Source organism: Puccinia triticina, chromosome 3A, assembly GCF_026914185.1.
Source record: "Puccinia triticina chromosome 3A, complete sequence".
Classification (NCBI taxonomy): domain Eukaryota; kingdom Fungi; phylum Basidiomycota; class Pucciniomycetes; order Pucciniales; family Pucciniaceae; genus Puccinia; species Puccinia triticina.
Genome location: NC_070560.1, coordinates 6,608,371 through 6,623,457, shown reverse-complemented (window position 1 = coordinate 6,623,457; position 15,087 = coordinate 6,608,371). Strand labels below are relative to the sequence as shown.

General features: G+C 43.2%; 3 protein-coding genes across 3 annotated transcripts; 2 read left to right on the top strand and 1 right to left on the bottom strand.

The window, feature by feature from the left end:
* Window positions 1-1,728: 1,728 nt before the first annotated feature.
* On the top strand, window positions 1,729-3,360 carry PtA15_3A712 (uncharacterized protein; the record flags this gene model as incomplete). Its single annotated transcript, XM_053167707.1, has 6 exons — window positions 1,729-2,001; window positions 2,154-2,323; window positions 2,425-2,542; window positions 2,626-2,822; window positions 2,891-3,034; window positions 3,114-3,360. The coding sequence occupies 6 exons, from the start codon at window positions 1,729-1,731 to the stop codon at window positions 3,358-3,360; spliced, it is 1,149 nt and encodes a 382-aa protein (XP_053018897.1).
* A 3,054-nt stretch (window positions 3,361-6,414) lies between these two features.
* PtA15_3A711 (uncharacterized protein) lies at window positions 6,415-7,699 on the bottom strand (the record flags this gene model as incomplete). Its single annotated transcript, XM_053167706.1, has 2 exons — window positions 6,415-7,523; window positions 7,591-7,699. 2 exons carry the CDS (start codon window positions 7,697-7,699, stop codon window positions 6,415-6,417), a joined length of 1,218 nt encoding a protein of 405 aa, XP_053018896.1.
* A 5,882-nt stretch (window positions 7,700-13,581) lies between these two features.
* Window positions 13,582-14,164, top strand: PtA15_3A710 (uncharacterized protein; the record flags this gene model as incomplete). The annotated part of the gene is made up of 2 exons (XM_053167705.1): window positions 13,582-13,600; window positions 13,680-14,164. 2 exons carry the CDS (start codon window positions 13,582-13,584, stop codon window positions 14,162-14,164), a joined length of 504 nt encoding a protein of 167 aa, XP_053018895.1.
* Window positions 14,165-15,087: the final 923 nt, after the last annotated feature.

Here is a 15,087-nt window from a genome sequence, read left to right as displayed (position 1 = left end):
TTTTTAGCGCGGCTACACTAAAATTGAGTTTAGCGCCAGCATGTTAAATTTAATGCTAAGTGCTATCTAGAGAAAAATCCGAAGTTTTTAATTGCTAGAAAGTAGCAATTTTTAGTGTCTGATTGCTACACTTCAGCTATATTTAGCGGCTCTGCGCTAATATAGCAATATATTAGTGTTCCTTATTGCTACACTAATTTGATATATAATTAGCAGTGATTATTGAATAATTGGCGGTAATTATTGAATAATTGGCGGTAATTATTGAATAATTGGCGGTAATTATCTAATCTGGGAAAAAACTAGACCTCCAGCTCCAGAATCTATAAGCTATTGATGCTCTAATGTTTGGGCTAAGTTAAAAAGGATGCGCATTAGCCCCATTATTGATGCGCTAATTGCTGCACTCATCTGCGCTAATTTGACTATTTAGCGTTCATCCCGCTAAACTGGAATGTAGCAATGTTTTAGCGGGTGTAGCGGCTTTGGCGCTAAAATACAGCTATTTTTAGTGTTAGCGCCTTCAAAAAGCTAAACCACACGGCGGAGGGAAATGGTGTAGCAAGGGTGTCGCTACGCTACGCGCTATATGTAGCGCTGGACCACTACCGCCATTTCTTACTGCCCAGATTATTAGCGGTCAGCGCTACACTATATTTTTAGCGCCTCTAATTACTTTTAGCGTAATAGTTGCATTGTTGATTCAAGATGATAGGAAGAGAGGAATCAGAATGGGGAAAGGGGGACCAACATTTGACAGGCAGATGAAATTCTAACACCCCACAGCTTCAAGGCAACCCAAAGATAGTATGTCACAAAATAGAAATATTGATGTAAGTATAAGGAGAACCTACTTATACTTGATGGTCAATAGCTAAAAGACATCTTGGAGGGATGCATATAAAAAATTTGCAGATGAAACAGAAAAAGAAACTATAGAAAACATCAAAATCTTTTACCAACATGAACAAATCTCCCATCTACTTGTAGACTACCAATACCACCCAATTCCTCCTTTCTTGCTTCATAATATTACAAAACAATTTCCCAATTCCCCTGACCCTTTAATCAATTGCAATGATGACTGATATCTAATTTGAGCTAAAAATCCACATCTTTAGTATTTACTACTCAGCTCAAAAACTGATCCTCAATCTCCAGTTCACCCATTTGGAAACCACATCTAATCCATCTATGAGACAACTGAATGCTCTCAAGGCTCAATACTACAGTACCTGTTACTGGAGGACTTCCTGTACAATCTGGGACCCTCCCAGATGTTTCTTTGTTCCCAAAAAGTCTACATTTTTTCAGGGAAATCTAGCTTTTTGGGCCCTGGATCACTTCTGGGAGGCCCGCAGATCTAGAAGGGAAGTCATCCACTGTCAGGGTCTCAATTGTTGGATTTTTCCCTCTGAAATTATGCATATCATTGCTGTATACTTATTAACTGATTTGAAATTATTGAGGCATTGAATGTCTGATTGAGCTCGACCTTGTTGAAGTGTTGAAGGTGGCCGAAACACGATGTGCATCGTGGCATATTCTGTATTGAGGATGCGACTGCGGTCGCTGCGTGTAAAACACCCCGGGGCAGAGTTCAGAAATCAAAACACCCCGAGTCATTGGCAAACTTGCTACTTGGCAATCCTTCCCGGCCGTGAAAACCTTCGTATCGATTGGAAGCGACCCCTGACGTAATTTCAACACAACGGAAACTATCACAAGATGTCCGGTCGGTTCATGACTAGCTCGGGTCCCATCGGTTTGGTACTCCAACTTCCAACGGGTACCAGACTGCTGTGTGGTATCCTTTTGGCTCTCTCGTTTCTGGTCCAACTTCTTCGATTCAGTCTATCAGCAACCGATCTGAAAGCGGTCTTTAGGGGCAGTACGGACGATGCTCTTGCGTTCCCGTGGCTAGTTGTCGTTCCTGGAAGTGTGATTTGGAATCCCTGGACCCTGCTGACCGCTGGATTATGCGAAGTGGGTGTTATCGAAGTAAGTGGCTGAAAGTGAACCTTGCCCTCTGGTTTGCATCTCCCTCGTAATATTGCCGCATTACATTTCATGGCCGGCATTTACCTTCCTCTTGATCAATTCCATTTATTTTTTCCCGACTGTTTCTGACGTTTGCTCACCTACTCAACCAGCTAGTCTTCTCACTACTGACCCTCTCAATGTGTGGAAGATACCTTGAAAGGGTGTATGGTACGACCGAATTTATCAAGTTTTGTCTCACCACGATCGGCGTCTCAAACTTAATATCTGTGATCGTCAATGTTGCCGAACATTATGTGCTACATGATAGTGGAATGTACCTGTGAGTGTTTTTCCAATCCCGAGTACATTTATTCGAAGACAATGAAGGCGATCAAATTTATCAACCTCTTGGGCTCATGATTATGCTTTCCAACAAACCAGATACGGTTCCAGTTATCGCGGTATGATGGCCTTACATGCTGGCTTTCTAGTTGCTTTCACCCAACTAATACCGGAACACCAAGTCCAATTATTTGGCGTGATTAAAGTCAGAGTGAAGGTAATTATAGGTTTAAACCGGCATGTCAAGTCGAATCGCTTTCCTTACTGATCTAAATGACATGACTTCCCTTCCCAATCTAGAATCTACCCATGATCTATGTTACCTTCTCGAACGTGATGTGTATACTTGGATATCAGTCGCCGTTTATCTTGATCCAAATGGGGTGGCTCTCCTCGTGGTACTACCTGCGATTTATCAGATGGAACGAGAGCGGTGAATTCCGTGGCGACCGCAGCGAGACCTTTGCATTTGCCATGTGGTTTCCACCATTCCTCCAGTAAGTTATCATTGGAATTCCAACGAGACGTTATTGCATAACTGAGCAGTACCGCACCATTTCTCAAGGCCGCTCATTAGAAGGTTATCGGACGTCGGTTTTGCGGTCGCTGTCAAGTGCAAGCTACTAAAACAGTGGAGTCATACAGATCTTGAATCCGGTGGATATGCACCTGTGCCCGGTGGAGCTCGAGCAGAGGCCGAGCGACGGAGGTAATTAACTCGTCTCCATTCAACCAATCCTGTTTTGGAAGCCCAATTGATTGGTTCCTGTTCTGCGTGCTTCTCGTAGAGCGATGGCTCTGAAAGCCCTCGATCAACGGCTAGCCTCGAATAAATCCACCAATGCCAACTCTCCACCCGATCCTTCCAACCCGTTGAATGTCACGTCACCCAACAACCGGACGACTACAGCTATTCCATCCCCAGCTCAGCCACTGTTGACGACTGCCAAAACGTCTCCTGTTTTTCAATCTGCTGGCCTCTCACAAGATCCTGATTCTCCAGCTACCAAAGCGGTGACTGAAAAGCATCAATAGAATGATGTCATTTCTTATTCCATTATGTTATTTATATTTTGCTTCGTGATTTGATTTGTATTACTTGGAGAGCTCTTAGTGTACAGTTTTTTTTTCAGTAGACTCTCTCAAAAATAACTTGAATGAAAGGTCCACTCTTGCCAAGAGTCCCTTGAAGTTGAAGTTCCGAAAAATAAACAATCCAAATGCTCGATCAAGTACATACTCAGTGGATTACCCCTAGCTGCCACCTGAAAAAACAATTGAAACCAGCTACCAAACCTCTAGAAACCGGTATTAGAAGGGTCTGGTAAATGAGAACACTCTGGAATTGCTCTGAAATTAATGTAGACAAGAAATTGAATTCAGTCATGTGATGAACCTCACCAAAAGCCCTATGAATAATCTCCTCTGAGTAATTCAGTTGGGTCAATTCTTGCGCTGACGAATCTCGCGTGGGCTGGCCACTAGTTTGCTAGTGATACGATGAGAGACAGACTTGGATGAGACTGGTTACATCTCTGGCTGGAGATGGCAGGAGGATGTGTTCTCTGCCGAGCGCTTTGAGTTCTCCCGATGAAACCTGGCCAATAAAGACACTTTCCCTGGCCACCATCCAACCACCCACCCAGGCCACTAGTCGTCGTCCTCCCAATACTCGGTACTCAAACCATTCCAACTCACGTTCACTCAAGGCTTGCCAACTTTGCCTTCAGGATCATCAGCTTTCTTGTTCAATGATTCGATTCTCGTTGACCGAACCTGTGTTTGCATGTCCCCTGCAATATGTTTAGTCATGTATGTCCTGTTCGAAGATCCAAAGCCGGCAGAAGATAAGAAACTAGTCGGACCACAACGGCATGTTCTTGATCTTCTTTCACTCAACCAACACTGCTGCATATCCAACAAACTCAGGAAGCATGCCAGACCCCCAACAACCGGCGTTCCAGCAAACATTCCAGAACACTTTCCTTTCATAACGAAGCGCACGCCGCACTTGCCTACCTCTTCCAATTGCGCAAGACTGCCAAGCAAAAAGTTTGCGTTGTCGGGGATTCGAACCCCGGACTAAAGCTATTCCGAGGGGTGCATGTGCACCGATGGAAGGCTTCAATGCTAACCACTACACCAACAACGCCGTGCTGAAAAGCCTCAATTGTGGCATTATACTATTGAAATCACTTCTTGATGACATGGGATTACTCCAAATGCTATATGTCACAATAAAAAAAAACTTGCATTCATCTGGCTTGGAATATTGTGGTAGTAATTATCATCATTTTTGGTGTAAATTTATTGAAGTAGGAATAATGCATGGAAGTTGGGACCCATGTGGTTATTCAGTTCATACTGGAAAATGCTGTGAGACTTTTTCAAACCTGACCTTTGGATGATCTGATGGGTCCATTGCATTTCTCAAGAACAGCTCTCACAAGGATGACCGCTGGGCCAGTTTCTGATGAATTTGTTTGGGAAAAAAATGTACAAGATAGCTGTGATTGAGAGCTACAACATGGCATTCATGGATTTGAGTTATCAGCTGAGGGATAGCTGTAAAATAGATGTAAGTACAAAAATCAGGATTTTCTATGCAAAAACCTGTCAGCCCCAGGCCAAGAATGACTTTAGTCCAGCCTCTCCTTTGGAGACACTTTGCACCCCCTTGGAGAGGCTCAGTTAGGCTTGACGCAGAACCCCAATTTTCATCAGGGCTTTTGGGTTCACTGGTGGAATTCAAGCATACACACAAAAATGAATGAATAAGCCAAAGAAAAGCTATTCCATGGTACCTCCTGATGTATGAATTGTGATAAAATGTTGGATTTTTTGGTTACCCATCTCTATAGTCCTAGTGTAGCTATTCCCCATTGAGATAGGGGAAGGACCCTGGAAACCCTCCTATAAATATGGGTGATGTAAAATACAGCATTTTGGCTAAATTCATACATTTAGGGGGGGCACCAGGGAATGGCTCCTTTTGGGCCAATTCATACATTTTTGTGCATATTCTTGAGGCAGAATCCCTCTGGGGAACCCCAAAACTCCAATGAAAAGCTGGGTTCTGTGGGTAGTAGCAGATTTAACTAAATTTTGGTGGAAATCTCATACATATATTTCATGTTTGATGCCTACCCTTTTGGGTTTCAATGCCCATTCATACCAACTTGATGCCTACCTAGTCCCATTTTGCAATTTGTTTTGAAAAATTCATACATTTAGGGGCAGGCTAAATTCACTCCAAAAAATTACTACATCCACTCCAAAAATGGAGTGAACCATAGTCCACTCCAAAATATTTGGAGTGCATCATGGGTACACTGCAAAAAACAGGCTTTTTTGGAGTGTAATTTTGTTCACTCCAACAAAATTTGGAGTAGACCATGGTTCAGTCCAATGTGGACTATTGTTCACTCCATTTTTGGAGCGGATGTAGTAATTTTTTGGAGTGGATTTGGCCTGCCCCTACATTTACATAACCCAACTACTCCCAGGGCTTCCAGGGTCCTATACAGGATCAGTTGATGGGACTTGAAAAGCGTTGGTGAGGAATTTAGTGATGAATCATGTGTTGCAACACCCAGACGAGTTTGTTGGGGTTGCATTCGCAGTGACTGCGCAGGAATTCTTCTGGGTGTTGCACGGAAAAATGCAACACCCTTCACCGTGAGAGAAACTGCTCTGACTCAATTCATTGGATTTTTAAGGCCATTTTTATCATTAAAATTTATCATTTTTTTCAAGTTGGTCAGATTCTTCTGAAACCACTTTTTCTGATGATTGAATAATTTGTCAAAATTTTAAGATAAAATCAGATAAAAATAGGTTCAAAGTCGCCAACGTGAACTGGGCTAATATGAATTGCTGATGATTTTGGAGGACTACATAATTATGTGAATTTACCAGGCTTGTGACAGACGAATACCACTACATTAGATCAGGACAACATTCTGGAGCTACCAGTCTACAAAAAACACTGTTTGAGAGTAACACATCTTGTACATAGAAACTTGATAGATTATGCTATGTCATTTTTCTGTGAGGAAATGAGAGTAAACTGAAATCCTAAGAAAAGGGTTACATGTTGACCCTGAAAGCCTCTTGAAGGTTTTGATTGGCCAATCGGTACGCGCTGTTAAACTGATAAAACCAAGCTTTGTAGTACATCTTGGGAGAAGGTCGATCAGTCTGACGGGCGACAGGAATAAAAACGTGGTCGACCATAAAGAAGATCTTTTTGGGGGGATTTTGAAGATGAACGATTAAATCTTCGATCGTCATGAAGTCTTCGAAGTGATCTCCGTAATTATCCTCCTGGGCAATAGCCTTGATGAGCTTCGCGATCCTTTCAGAAAACAGATTATTAATTTCAGCAAACAGATCGAGCTCCCTGGAATTCAGGTGTGTGGATATTGTGAAGTGTCGTTTATCGGTCGACATCTGTAGTAGCTTTGCGAAGAATATTCTGGCTAATCTGATGAGTACGATCACCGATAATTGGGGGCGAGTTTGACCGCTTGGTCGTGGTGGATGGGGTCGTTTGATGAATTTGAGGAACTTCTCGAGCGTGGAATCGATCGATTTTATGTGCGCTCGCCACTCGTCTTGGATGGAGTCCAGTTCGGATTGGTTCATGAAGTCGAGTGCCTTGTCGATAATGCCTGTGCAGCGACCAGTGAGCGTGAGTAATTCGGCCCTCTTCTGAGCGTCGTCGACGGCGAACGCGTGTCCCGATAATTCCATAGAAAGACGAGAGGAATGAAGCAACGCGCAAATATTTTGGGTCACCAAGTTCGTGATTAGATCGAGACGGAAGGCTATCGATTGTTTCGCTCTTTTGAAGTCCCGGTCGTGCGTCACTTCTCGTGGGTCTATGCCTGGGTTGATGCAAGCTATGGCAAATTTGATTTTATTCAGGATGGGATCCATCTTGTGCAATATTTTGAGGCATAGTTTGAGTTTCGAAACTGGATCGTTCTGAGCATCGGTCCGACTGATGAGTGCATTCGATAGGGCGATGACTTGGCGTCTCAGGCTAGGGAAACGTTTTGATTGGAGCTGAGCTAAGAGATCCGTCCTGATTTCAACTTGGTTGAATATCACGAGTGGGTCTGGGCGGTTGACGATGCCATCGGAGAGTGAGGAGTAAACATTGTCGACCCGTGCTAACTCATTGATGACCAAAACTAGAGGGGTGTCGAAACGAGTCAGCCAGTCTTCCCAATCATGCAAGATAGGATGTAATCCACATACGCTGGTAGTTTTGGATATGCTCTCGAATCCCACCTTTAGTCCCGAGGCGGTTGAGGCTGGCGATCAGCTCGGCTGTCCCGTACATTCCAGGTCGGTGTCCGGCAAACATGGTGTTGAGGGTTGTCTGCGAAGCTTCTTCGGGTCGTCGCCCTGGCTGCACGCCCGGCCACCGCGCGTCAAAATCCAGCTTCAGCCTGTCCAGGGGTGCCGAGCCCCTCGTGCCCAGCCGAGGGTGCCGTCCCGCAGCCCGGTGGCTCGGTGCGCATGACCCACAAGTTAGCCGCCCAATAATTTTCATATATTTATGTATCAGAACCGTCCCTGGGGGACCTTCAGATTCCCGTCCTCGGCACACAACCAAATAAGTGTAAGTCCAACCCATCCCATTGCTGTAGGGCCGCCAAAGCGAACGGCTTTTCTATGATGACTTCTCATTCCTCTTTCCCCATCTTATCGACCTTGGTGAGAAACTTGAAAAGAGAACCAAGATATCTTCTATGTCTTGGTATTTCATACTTGCCAGTATATCCATTTGTCTGAGAAACACACACACACAACACAACCCTTCCGCCTCTTCAACCTTACAGCTTTTTACGCGGAACACTGACCTTGTTTTCACTCGCTCCTTTTCCTAGGTCAATCAGTATCTCCTTTCTCCAAACTCGCCGACTCCCTCACGCATATCGATAAGGTCAGCTTAAACTTTGTTTGATCTTTGCCGATATCCGTACATTGCTCCACCCTTCTCTCTCTCCTCCACTTGATGATAACTAGCATTATGTTCGCAGTTTCCACCCAAGACATCTTTACGCATGAATAATGCTGTACTATGTCCGTGAAGGCCTAACATTGTCTGATGGACATTAATACCCTTCATTTATACCTGCTAAATGCAATCCAAACACGTTGCCCCTTCAATTATGGTTACTGACTGGTACTCTGCATCTCTCCTCACAGTCGAAACTCATTTGCTTGATCACACGGTCCTCTGTTCACCATTAGATATTGTCCAACTTAATTCTTGTTTGCTCAGTCTCTGCCTTTTTGTTCTGTTGTGTAAAAAATGCTCCTTTTCTTGTACTAGCCTGCTCCGCATGAGAGTGTCGTGTACTTAAAAAGCCTCTCCAAGGAGTCGCAAAAAGCGTCTGAGAAGGCGTGAGGCTGCTTGCACCCCGCGAGCACGGGAGGGACTTGTGTTTATAAGCTCACCTTCCAGGCTCCTAGAAATACGCTAAACAAAGATCACCCTGCCATGTAATCAATCCTCGAGAATGGCACCTCATCAAGATCAAGCACGCCAACTCGACCCGCCAGGTCCAGGTGCCAACCAGCCTGCGCCAGTCTGGTCGTTCGGCAGCGATCGTCTAGAGGTTTGGGATCCCATAGGAACAGCCCATCGGATTGGAATACCTCGACCCTGAGGGCGACAGTGTTACCGTGTCAAGGCCTTCAAACATCCAATCTCTCTCTCAACATCTCAAAGTGAAAGACTGCCTGCTGATTTCGAGCTCCTGGTGAAAATCGACAGCTCCTCTCAAGTCCAGCTTGACGGACTTTGGGATGAGATCACTCTCGCTGCTAAATCCACCCAGAAAGGCGGTCTCGGACAAAGAACCCTCACTCTATAGCTCGTCCTCCTCGGTCGTCAATCATCTCAAGAACTGCCTGAGCTCATCGTCGAAGAATCCAAAAACACCAGAAGTCGTTCATCCTTCACACCAACCCCGGTGAAGACCGGCACCACATTCGGCCTCACCAACTCTTCCAGCCGCCTTCGAGAATTCTCGCAGGCTCTAGAATGGGAATTAAACCAGTTAATCTTCAAAGATGACCGAGGTTTGCTGGAGCCATTCACCCGAGAACATCCCACCAATCCGGCTTTGCGCTTGCAACCCCACGTAAGCTTTATTCGTCAAATGTATGATCAATCCATGTCAAAAACGACGGAGACTGTTACCTTGGAGTGGATCACAGCGCTCTTTAAATATTGCACTACCTAGCTGGACGACCAAAACCTAAACATTCAGAACTCTCGTATTTGGCGGACTAATTCTAACGCGCATTCGCAGGGCGCTGGTGGGGCACGCATGGTGGATGGTGCGATCATGTCCCGGGATGTCAAGGTCAATCACTTTCGAGATGTATTGGTCCCCTTCGAGCTCAGAGTCAAGACAAACAAATTCGATGCGCGAAAGGCTGTACCCAGCTTGTCCAAATGGGTGCACGAGGTCTTTCAAAATCAGCACACTCGAAGCTGTGTCATTGGGTTGACACTGTGCGGAACCTGGAAGCAAGTCTGACAGTTTGACAAATCCGGAGCCATCAGTTCTGAATTACTAGATGTCGAAGCGGACTTAGAAAACCTTGAAAAGTTCTCCATGCTCATTTTACGGTTGTTGATGTGCAAGAAGCAAGAACTTGGCTTCGACTTCCTCCTTTTGAAAAACGTCGTACCTTTCCTCTTTTCCTGATCATGTGATCAGATCGTTGGACCGGCCATTTTCTTCTCAATTTTGTCAAAAAATAGCATCAGAAAATGTTGCTACAATCCTCCTGATTTTTTTGTGATTGTTGTTTGAGTGAGACGATCAGCTGTTTAATGTTCTTGCTCTTGGATCAAGAGCAGATATATCCATTAAGCTGGGACAGATTGGATAGAGCTAGATAAAGAATTGGGATCTAGCAGCTGTGTGCATTGCATCTTATTTCCATGAACACCAAATCTGCAGAAATATCAGCCCACATCCCTTTTTGATTTGGAGAGTTTTTCATTACCCCCCAATTGCATTCAAAATCATGTTTAGCATGACAATTCAGATATCAAGTAGTAAAAAATTGTCTAAGATAAATAAATAGGGAGAAAATTACCAATGCTCTTGTTGTTCTGTCCTGAGATGGATGAAAAGGTTTTTTAAAGAGGCGATTGAATTGTGGGGAGGAAGGTGGAGAAGTGATCAATCAAAGCTGCAGAGAGAGGGAAGAGTTGAGATGCTTGATTTTCTGATGCCACCAATAGACAACACAGTGAGAGAGATTTGAATTAGGAATCTTGATCAGAAAGCATCATACAAGCTTTTGAGGAAATTGACTGCGTGAATTCACAGAAGAATAGTTACAGCCTGATTGGTACCAAACTTTGCCCCAATTTGGGCAGGTTATCAGCTTCCAGAGGCTACATGCCCAATGATATTTAGATTTCTTTTGCAATATGGTATCCAAATTGATCATAAAGCATTACACATATGCCCAAATTTGGACAATCTGGCAGCTGGGGGAGGCTACAATCCCTAAATTATTTTCCAATATCTGCACTACCTCCCAAAATTAACAAAAAACTGATTTTCAACTTTTTACTTGGTGTATGCATCATCTTGCAAAAGGAAAATAAAACAATCTGAAGGGATTTGAGAAAAACACAACTTTTAGTAATAAGATAGCATTTCCTTACAGTGCTAATAGTAACATCAGAGAGAAATGATCAAAAATCAAAAATCAGAAAAGGAGTGAAACTGACACAAGAGTAACAACAGAATATTTAAGATGAAAGAAATCATCAGATGAAAGAAATGAAAAAAGAATAAAACAGGAAAAAAATAGAGAAAACAGGCATAAGAAGGTAAAAAACATGTAGGTGCTAACTCAACTAAGTAACTCCCTCCTAACTGCAGAGTGGTAAGACACTTTTTGCATTGCACCAACCAGAGGGAGGGATTTCAACCTTCCAGGATATGTGGACCCTGCAGCTTGGGTCTGAGAGAATTGAGGATTTTGGTTGGCACTTTTCCATGGCCCAGCCTATCCCTATATCTGTACTATTCAACCACATCTTCAACTCATATTCTTGATCTACAATCATTTTTGTAAAACTGTGAGTTTCAGATTCTGTTGAGTGCAAGTTGAGTAATATGGGATGAAGCAGAACCAATGGTGGACATAAAAAAGAAATTTGAGTGCCACTACAGGCCACCAAAAGAATTAAAAATAGGTAAAAAGATTCTCCTAGATCTTGTCTGTCTTTTGTTCCCTCAAAGCTTAATTGCCCAATGAAAAATGATGCTGCTACAATAAGAAAAAATTGATCAATAAAAAAACGTTATCAATATACCTGATTATGATCAATGTACTTCAGGAAAAATCCCAAGCCCTCTTCCAGCAGTGATTACCTGGTCTATTTTGGTCATTCACTTCGGTATTCATTTTTTACACTCCTTTCTTTTCCTTATCTATCTTGGAACAGATGTCTCATCTAGAATATGCTCTGACCCAGAGCTAGAAGCTCTCAAGTTGCAGTCTCTATGGCCTCCTTACCTTCCTCAATGAAGAGGCCAAACAAGAATTTTACAGAGGATAAGGAGCTGAAAATATTTCTTGCTAGAGAGCCACAGGACAGCTTTTTAGAATCCTCAGATGTGTCCTCAAGACACCCCATTCACCCCATGGTGTAGAGTGTTGTTGCTGCAACAACAAGCAGCAATCATGAATGCAATAATATGCCCCACCCTGCTCAACAGCTGTTTATAAAAACAGCTGATGAGTGGAAAGGAGCTTTCCTTCTCTTCCAATGCCACCCCAAACATCAAATAATGATTTAAAGCTGATGGGACCCAACATTTGGTCAAATATGTTTGGCTAATCCCATTTTTCCTTTTGTGGCTGGCAGTGGATAGCAGATTGTCAGAGCAAGGACTGGAGATTACTTTTTTTCCTTAAGAAGTACATCAGCAATAGAAAAATTTGTACATATTTTCATACCTTTTGTGAAGTCTTGTATGACAGATGACCAACATGTTACACAAAGGAGCCCTGCATAGACCACGTTCTACTGATTTTTTCTCCTGGTCCTTGGAAATGGTCTCTCAATGTCTGGGCGAGAACTGTGTAACATGTTAGAAGGGAGTAAGGGGCAGTTTAACTTGCCTCTTGACTGGCTCGCTCAGTCAGATTTCACAATGTACAGTTTCCTGCTAAAAAAAACACTTTTAAACTGTATGCTGATGATTCAAACAAACCTTTTCCCTTTTTTAGATGTTCACTTGAACTCCCTTCCCCTTCAGCTCTTGCACGCAAAAATCCCAAGCCCTCTTCCAGCAGTAACCTGGTCCATTCTGGTCATGCGCTTCAGCATTCAATTGTTATTATTCTCCTTTCTTTTCCATATCTATCTCGGAACAGATGTCCCATCTAGAATACACCCTGACCCAGAACCCGCTGTAAGGGCCGCTTCACCAGATCCGTCAAACTCAAGAGTCATAATCAGTTTCCAAGATCTGAATGGTAGCTCTGAGCCTTCTATTGCTCTTCAAACCTTTCGAAACCAAATAACTGGAGACAAGACCAGTAGCCCTACGCCAACAGACAGTTTGAAAACAAGAAGTTCCACCACCCCTTATTCTTTGCAGCATTCTCCGCGTGATAGCCTAAAATCAAAAGTGAAGTATCATGACTTGAACGAGGGCATTGAACCGGAATCTGCTTTCCATGAAAATAATTTAGGTCGGACCATTTTCATTTTAGTGGATTGGTTCAAAAGGCTCTGGTTACGGGTAAAAGACAAATTTTTTGACGAACTTTTGAAGAAAGAAATCAAAAGAACTTACAAAAGTCGAGCGAAAAAAAGCCTTTACAATGCAGGTAAGTAACCGTGGTTTTGAACTTATTGATACAAGCAGCCCCATTTGGATGCACCCATTATACATCATAAATGAGCATATTTATCACTCGCGACCCAAAATTTGACCCCCGTATCGACAAAATTTTCAGAAACTCCAGGGGTCGCGCGTTTTAAGTATGCCTATTTATCACTCATAAGGGTGTATCCAAATGGGGCCTAAAAACACATCATGCATCAAAAAAGTATCAGCCTGTTGATTGATGATCTTGATACTTTCTTTTCAAAAGCCCCATTAAACCGCTGGGATGGTGCGTAATACTTTTGACCTGCAGCCGAAAAATAAGAGTATCTAACTTTCCTTTTTTACATTATCACCAACAATGCATGCAGTTTTAGATGGTGCGTACCCCTCGATCCCCCCAATCTTGAGGAAGCAGCTTTATGATGTCGAGAACTTAACTTGCAATTGAGTTTGCAGAGAGGGAGATAAAAAGTGAAGCAGCCGAGTTGAAGAAGAAGTTACTTGAAGATTTTCGCAGCCATCCCCTTTTTGTGAAAGAGATAGCCAAGTCGCCCAATCTCGTTAGGTTGCTGAAATGGTTCGAGGAGTTCAATCCGCCCAAACATTGGGGCGATAGTGACTATAGCAACATTGTTACTTCCTTTTTATCGAATGTGGAAAACGAGGGAAAGTTGGGTGCAGAAGACATCTTGACGCTACAGTTGATCAAATATATCGGATTCTTCAATCCTCAGGCGCGAGAACTGTTCAAAGCAAAAATGCGCGGTTACGACCCCAATGGCGAGGAAGTACCTCAGCCTGATGTTTGGCACAAGCTTATCACTGCAGATCTACTATTTCAAGATTATTCGCGGCAAACATTATACCCTCATAGATATCATGGGTCATTAGAACAAATGAGCATGGGTGAGTTCCACTGGCCAAGATTTTGCCATTTTTAAAAGAGCTTTTCAGAGTTTGTTAACCCCGCGGTTATATTTTGAAACACAGAATGGCGGGAAGAATTTAGACGAAGATTTATAGCGGGGAAGTTGTCATCAGCAGCGGATCAACCTCCCCCTGGTTTTCGAAGACCGGAAGAAAGATACCTTCGCAAGATTTTCGGAGAGCTTCAGAAAATCCAATTCACAACAAACTGGCCCATTGAGGCAGAGGGGTATTACAGCAACCCCGAGAGATTAGTCAGAAAATGTGTCAGATTTCTGGCAAAGCAAGCTCACCTTCCCCCTGAGGTCAATACCAACTCCAATCGTGAACATCCAATTAAGTTGGTCTATATTGTTCTAAATCACATCTATCAATATAGTAAAGGGGATTTCGAAACACAAATGTTGATTGAGAGGCTCATCAAGCGAGATGTATATTGTCAAAAAACTATCTACGCTCACGTCCTTTTGAGACAAAAATATACTCCGCGGGAGTTTGCTACACTGACCCTCTTAGAAGATATTGGATTTTACGATCTATTGACGCCTGGAATGAGGAAACATTTGCAACATCGTGGGTGATAGTTGATTGGCATGATCATGCCTTCATAAAAATTCATTTCACATCTGATCATATCCTTCCTATTCATCCCTAATCTTCTGAACTTGCCAAGTCTCGGACCGTGAAGTTGTGTTAAATATACCAAGTGACGTGTGCAAAGATCAAAGTAAGTCAAGCTATCTTATCCCTATTTATTCATCTTGATGTATTCAAAATGACTGGAGGACTTCCTATTGGCTAAAATGATTGATCTAGAGGGACATGCTAAACTTTACTGGCTGGTGAAAGTTGATTGAGATCAAGTTTTCACCAGCCAACAAGGTTTAGCGGACCCCTCTAAATCAAGCCATTTATAAGGCAACAGGAAGTCCTGTTT